The sequence below is a fragment of the Rhagoletis pomonella genome, unplaced genomic scaffold, assembly GCF_013731165.1.
Source record: "Rhagoletis pomonella isolate Grant_MI unplaced genomic scaffold, Rhpom_1.0 Rhpom_scaffold_00003, whole genome shotgun sequence".
Lineage (NCBI taxonomy): Eukaryota > Metazoa > Arthropoda > Insecta > Diptera > Tephritidae > Rhagoletis > Rhagoletis pomonella.
In genome coordinates this window covers 100328170-100335707 of record NW_023458557.1, presented here as the reverse complement: position 1 = coordinate 100335707, position 7538 = coordinate 100328170, and the positions used below count along the sequence as shown (strand labels likewise).

Sequence of the window (7538 nt, the reverse complement as noted above, 5' to 3'; positions counted from 1 at the left end):
CATACATATATGTATGCATGTGTGTATGAAAATGTGTTGTGTACTTACCCACAACTTCCAGTTCACCCGAGACCATGGCGGTCTGGAAGGTTGGCGCCTCCACGGAAATCTCGCACGTAAACTTTCCGGATATGTTGAGTGGCACGGCCAGCAGCACGACATGGCTCTGATTGGAGAGATTGCGCTGTCGCAACCCGAAATAAATGCATGTGGAAGAGGAATGAAAAAATTGCGATAAGTTAATTATAATTGAAAACTTTTTGCTAAAAATGTAAAAAAAATGATAGCGGAAATTTTGTTAAATGCGTTTTGAATATTTCATTATGGTCGATGCATTTCACTAATTGAGTTTTTGTAGATTTTCATATGCGTGTATGCAGGTGCGCTTGTGTATACTATAGTGCTTATTTGCCTTAGATGGTTTGTGTGTGTGCGGGTATTTAAATTGAACGCGGATAGATATGTATGTATGTATGTGAGTGTGTACCAAAATTTAATTATCCCATACTTATTGTGAGTACGCGGATGGGGACAGGAAATATGGAATTTAGCTAAATACGCTTTGGGAATGTAAATCAATTTATTATATATTTTTATACAAAAAATGCACAAAAGCAATTCCGGTTGAATTTGCCCATAACGAGTTGGTACATAACCTGAAATCGATTAAGCCATGTCTGCCTGTCAGTCCGTAGGCACGATAACTCTATTAAAATATGAGATATCTCAACGCTATATATATGGGTTGTTGTCCGTTATCCAATTTTTGGTTAGTATTGAAAATGAGCGAAATCAGGCAATAACTATGGCCGGCTCCCTATGTTTCAAAAGCTAGATCCAAACTGTTAAAATTTGGAATGTGAAATAGAATTTTAACATAAAAATACCATTATGAAATGTTTAAAAAATGGGCGCGGCACCGCCCACCTAAGATCAGTCGCCGCTTAGTCCTTAAAAATCAAGTGAACTTTTTTCAGTCTCACTGCCTCAATTGGTAATAGCACGGCCACAGATATCAGCCGTGTCGCACAGGGTGCAAAGTATCTGTACCTGTACAGAGACACAAAAAATTTAAATTATTATTTTTTCATCTAATACCCAAAATCGTTACTACCACAGTCGAAGATATCATATATATGTACATACATTTTTGTCCCGATCGGAGTCGGTTAAGGCCTGTCGCAAAGGCCAGATGCCTCTATGGACTCAAAAATCGATACTATTAAAGTCAAGGAATTTTGGTCCAATTGAGACCAAAATTGATATGTGATATCTGCGATTATAGTAGTAACATGGACGTAGGGGCTGAGGCTTAGGAAATCTGATGCAAAAATTTGCTTCCTACATTTAAGGACCACCCTAATGTTCATTTATTATGACAACTGCTTTATCAATTTCCAAATGCTTGGTCCCATTTTCAATCAATTTCTATGTAATTTTCTGTAGTTAAGTTTAACTAACGATGTAACTATACTAATTGACAAGTTTATGGCTTTAAGTCTATTTGAAATCGGGAAAGAACATCCTACAGTAAGGAGAAAAACGATACCTAATACGTTCGCAGGGCATATAAAGTCCGGTTTCGCTCGAACTTATACTTCTTTACTTGTTTTATTTTCATTTAAAATGTTTGTGTCGCAGCCAATTAGACGTTAATGCATCACGGCAGTCCTGCTTGGCCATTGATGCATAAGTACATAAAAACATACATATGTATGTCTGTTGATGTATGTAAATGTATGCACATAATGTGTACTTACTTGCACATGACCATTAATATTTTGCAGTTTCTGCCACATTTAACATCATTTCAGTTAAAGTAGATAATGTTAATTGCAAAAAAATAACAAAACTGTAAATATGCATGCTTGTGTTTAAATGTAAGTCTTCGCCAGTTTTGAAAAGCGAAGTAATTATTTAAAGCATTAATTTGCATAAATATAATAGTATACAAGTACTTATCATATGAAGATTACCATTTACTGTAGACTTGCAACAATGCTAATGTACATACACATATTCCTAGAATAAATATACAAATTAACATACGAGTACAACTGTACATTGCACGGTGTATTGATTTTTGATGTCATCTGACATAGCATTGCATTTCTTGTATATTTATATATATATGTATATATGTACCCTGCAGCAATTCAGACTGACCCTAGGTTAGCCCTCAGATAGTCCCTATTGTTACCAGCACTAGTCCCTCATAATTCCCCTGCCATTTTTTGCATTGGCGTGTCATTGGAAAAGACCGGTCCAATCAACACTGACCGTAAGATAGTCCCGGACTAGTCCAACTTTGGAGATTTTTTTCGTTGGAGTAAGCTTGCGTTCTGCACTTCACAGATGCTTTTGCATATTTCGGAAACATAAGAAAAGCTTCTGACGGCATTTGAACCCGGACCCTCCTGAAAGCTAACAAATAGTGGCAAGCATCTTTGTGCACCGAGCTACAGCCACGCATGTAAATGTATATCCAAATGTTCACTTTGAATCAAGGCCACTGGGATGTATTGTGTAGATATAAATGTATGCATGTAAAAAACTTAAATTGCATAACCGCACTGTTCGCGATGTATATTTTTGTCGTTTTTATTGCATTTGTGCCGATGCCACCATTGAATCGTATACTTAATGACGCGTTCATAGGCTATAATGCAATTAATACATTCTTTGATCAACAATTGTTGCACCACTCCGAACTACATACATATGTACATATGTACGAGGCGACTAACAAAAGTTCGGTAAGTTGTTTGGAAAAAAAATACAAAAGTATTTTAATTTGTTATTATCAATCATTGCTATTTTTCATCTTTTTTACATAAACACCACTAATTTCAATACATTTCTTTAATCTGAAGATCCACTGCTCAAAATGTGCTAAAAATCACGTTTTCGTAGCTTTTTATGTTATATGTTAACCGCATTAATTATCTCTACATTGCTACCGAAGACTCTTCCCCACAAACTTTTGAAAATAACCGGATCTGCGCGGCGCAAGATCCGGGTTATATGGTACCGGGCGAATTCATTCGATGCCACAAAGTGAAATAAAGTTATAAGTGCCTTTGCAGCGGTGTGAGCTGAGGCATTATCGTGGTTTAAAAAGTATCAGCGCAGTTCCTCCTTGTTTCTACCATTTGTCACTTACTGTACCATTATCTAGAGTAATAGCCGCTAAAAGTTTTGCTCTAATGAAGTAAGCCGAGATCATGATTTCTGTTTCTGTTATTTGTTGCCATGATTTGAGAAGTGGACTTGCTCTGCAATATTCGCGATACAGCCATCGCATTCAAGCCTAATTCACTAGCTACGATTTCTTGTATAATTCGTGAATTTTAGTCAATTTTTCCCTTTATCAGCTTTTGGCCGCCGTTCTGGATGCTCATACCGCAGCGAAGAATAGCCAGCCTGGAATCTATGAAGCCATTTACAAATGGTCTGAAGAAATGGTGCGTTGATTGCATATGCAGTTTGGAGTTCATTGAAAATTTTCAAAGGTCTAAGCTGTCGTCAGGAGCTTTACGTTTTATCGTCTCCTTTGTTACTAATTGCTTTGAGATTTAGAATGAAACTACTACTACGACGAATGTACCAGTTTTAGATTTTTTAAAACCATTTAAAATTTTATCAATTTACCGAACTTTTGTTAGTACCCTCGTATGTACATATGTATGTTTGTATGTTTCGAAACGCTTTCTCGGACACATTTGCAACTTAAGCTAACTGATTGTCAATTATGTATATAAATAAATACAAACCATAAATAATGCAAACCATTTTTTCAGAGTATTCTGAATTGCAGAAAAATGTTAAAGAATTCGTAAAGATCGCATCCAATTTTTTGAGGAATTTTCTTAAATTAAATACGCTGTGCACACTCCGATTCTTTTACGAAATTTCGGAAGAAAATCGGTAAAGCAATGAAAATAACGCTGGTATATGAAGAATTTCTTGCAGAATTTGTTCAGAATTTTCTTTATTTTTCGTACAGAAATTTCTTTACTAGTTCGTGTCAACCACTTCATACAATTTTCTTTAAAGATTTGTAAAAAAATCGTTACAGAAATGAAATACTCCTATAGATTTCATTAAGAGTTCGGGAACTTTGGTTTACAGGGTATATTGCACAAATGTGATCTTTAAAGCATTGACTACCCATAATAAGATAGTTTAACTCATTAATTGATTATTACGTATACAGCGAACAGTGAACAGATGATATCGCGATATAAAGGCGTAATCGCTATATAATAGATGTCTCCGTTGTTGGTTCAAGTTTGAAATATACTTAGGGGATTCCGCAAGGCGTGATAAGCGTCGCAAAATCGCAAACTTAAATTTTTTGTATGTAAAATAACGGTTAAAATGGCTGTAGGAGGAGGTAATTATGTGTTTTCTATCAGTTTAACCCTTTCATTGCAATCGTCCAATATAATGGACAAACTTCATTTGTACTTAAAGCTCTTTTTTCTTAATTTGTTTTTAAAATAACAGTTGTTTTGTGAAAAGTAAGTTATTCTCATTTGCCGTGTTTCTTTTACTGTATTTTCGGGCTGCAGGTGACCGTGTTTTTTTCACAAAAGTAAAAAGTGTCACAAAAGGCAATATTGAATGGTGTAATATATAGGAAAACATTATATATTTTTCGGTGGAATTGAGATCCGAAAAGAATGTTAAACGTTATTTATAGTTTTGAAATACATTTCGCAAAACAAAAAAAGAAAGATTACCACTGTCCAATATAATGGACGATGAATAACGGTAAAACTAGGGGTTTTATAAAACTTTTCATTGTACTTTTAAAATCAATGACCCGTAATTTGCCGGGAAACCAATTTTCAGATTTTTAGCTTCAGTGGCTGATTTTCTGTACTGACAGGGATAAAAACGTTTCGGTGTAGTAAAAATCCTCTTAAAGCATTTTAATCGTTGTTTTACATAAACTAAATTTTTGCTTATGATTTTACGACGCTTAGCACGTCTTGTGAATCGACTAATTATGTGTAGGAGTACAATGATATTCTTGAGTCGTCTGTAATGAAGCAGAAAATGTAAAATTCAATGAGGCTATTCAATGAGGGCTCTTAAAATCTCTTTCAGGGGACTAAAATCAACATTTAAAAATATATCGTCACTAGAATATCATTTCAATCGTTTCGAGTGCTTCTGAAATTCAGAACAAAATGTGGCTATATTAAACAAAAAAAAATTATTTCAATTATCTTCATTATAAACAAAATGGCGCAATTTACATTTGAGCCCACTCATTAGGATATGGACATCCGTTATTGTGACGGTATCTGCTTCTCTCTGCCAACTAATTTTGAATTTCTTATAATTTTTGATGCCTTCTTTCCTTTTTATCAATGTTCTTTCAATAATTTTCAACGGATCGCAATTGTGAACAGTTTTGTAGGTTGTGGTCCTTTTGAGCAATATATACCCCGTGACTGACACGCCATAGGGGCTGTAATGGCACAATGCTAAATCGGGACATGATAGAACTGAGCCTTTATGTTGCTTTATGAACGACAGAAAACGATATTGCAAACACTCCTTCATACAAATTTCTTGATTTATGGAGCCCGTTGTCATGATTTTTTGCTTTCATGCCACACGGGCAGATGGCTTGCCACACCAAGTATTTATTATGGCAAAAAAATAATTAAAAACAAGGAACTTGACCAGTCTTTTTAGCTTGAAGGCATCTTGGACTCCATTTGTCTTCGTTGCATTATAAAACTCAGCGCCCCGAATCTGCTTAAGGGCTTAAGGGAGGTATGCTTCCTCGTTCACACATACTTTTTCATGCTTTTTGACTAAAATTTTCTCCAAAAGCTCACACTTCGCCGCCCACATTTTGAAGAGTACGCAGAAGTTACAAATAGATACGCGAAATTAACAACGACAACATACCCTATGAATGTGTATACATACATTTTATTTACAGTTAGTTTTACGCAAGTGATGAGTAAACACAGTTGACTCGTTTTTTCGTGTACATTCTTTATGATTCCGTTGAATTTTTTTTTAATATTTTGGTGCAAACTTTTTTGTCTTCACTTTATTTTTTTTAATTCTTAAAAAAAAAACTATTTTTATTCATAAAAAACTAAATTTTTGGGTATTTTCAAATTACGCCAGCTCACGTAAGTCATATTTTTCCGAAATATTTTTGTGCAAATCTTAAAAAATAATAGATTTTACAATGTCAATGGAAAAACAATACCATTTTTTTTTTTTTTTTTTTTTTTTGAGTGATGCAGTCTAATGTACACAAGCACGTGCAAATCACCACGATTGATTCTATTGATTTTGGCTTGTAATACATATACAGTGCTCATTATAAAGCTAAAAATTCGTATTTATTTACAACAACAATGCTGTTTACATACCTCTATATTCAGTCCGGCGGCCACGGGGAAAACTTTCATTGCCGGATTTTCCTTTGGTGTATAGCGATAAAACTCTCGACGTCCTTTATACCATTTTACCGAATATAAAGTATCATTTTCCATATCGTAATTGCATATGAGCAATGCATTGCTGCCTCGTTTCACCGCTTGTGGTATTGTAACCGAAACATCCTTGAGTCCAGCAATGAAATCTGAAAAAAAAGGAAGGTAGGAAATGTGAAAAATATCTACCACAAAAGTATGAAAACTTGAAACTTGGACGTGTATATGCACATATGTAACCGTGTCAAGCTTTGCATACTCTTTGATTTTTTTGTTAAGTGAAAACTTTTAACGCTGAGCGAAAAACCTGATACGCCACACCTGCTGGCAAGCTGAATTGCTGGCTGAGTACTACCCTTCCTAAGGGAGCAGACATAAAAAAGCAATGCAAAATAGTTGTAATTTTCTTCACTTTAAATATTTCGAAACTGCAAGGGCAGTTATATCAGACACAGTAGCAGCTTAAAAGCGTAAAATGTAACGAATATGCTGCAGCGCCTGAGCAGTTATCAATTTATACGTGCAAACGCTGTTCAGTGGGCATTAGCTTCTACATAACTATTGCCCTGTACCTGCGCTCACATATTTATGCACGAATTTATGGTAACCCCATTTTTCTGCTAGTTTTATTAAAATTTTCGTGCCATATCCCTTTGGCGTATCGCATTGGCTTTGATCAGAAATTACGAGTTGATTGCCATGTCGAAGTTTTGACCACCCATTGTGGTTTGTAAACCACAGCAAAGATTTTGCAAAAGTGTATCCATATTTGGGGCAAACATTGAAAAGCGGATAACAGGTGTGAAGGGCGAGTCGCTTGAAAGGCTACGTGAAGTAGGGTGACGCCTGAGACATTTTAACGTCAGATATCAAGGAGGGCGAAATATGCACACACTTGCAAAAGTGCATTAAAGTGGATAAAAAAAAAAAAAATGATTTGAAAAATTTTCAGTGATTTTTGAAATTTCTAAGAGTTTCTTTGATATGAAGGTGAAGCTTTCGCACAAATTTATTAGGGGGCCACGTTTTCTCACACATGGAAGATTCCACATACTCTTTTATAAG

General features: G+C 35.2%; 1 protein-coding gene across 1 annotated transcript; it reads right to left on the bottom strand.

Moving 5' to 3' along the window:
- Positions 1–48: 48 nt before the first annotated feature.
- On the bottom strand, positions 49–6622 carry LOC118735982 (the record flags this gene model as incomplete). The annotated part of the gene is given in 2 exon segments (XM_036466072.1): positions 49–184; positions 6411–6622. Coding segments are annotated over 2 exon segments (348 nt in total), but the record flags the coding sequence as incomplete, so codon positions are not given.
- Between the last annotated feature and the right edge of the window lie 916 nt (positions 6623–7538).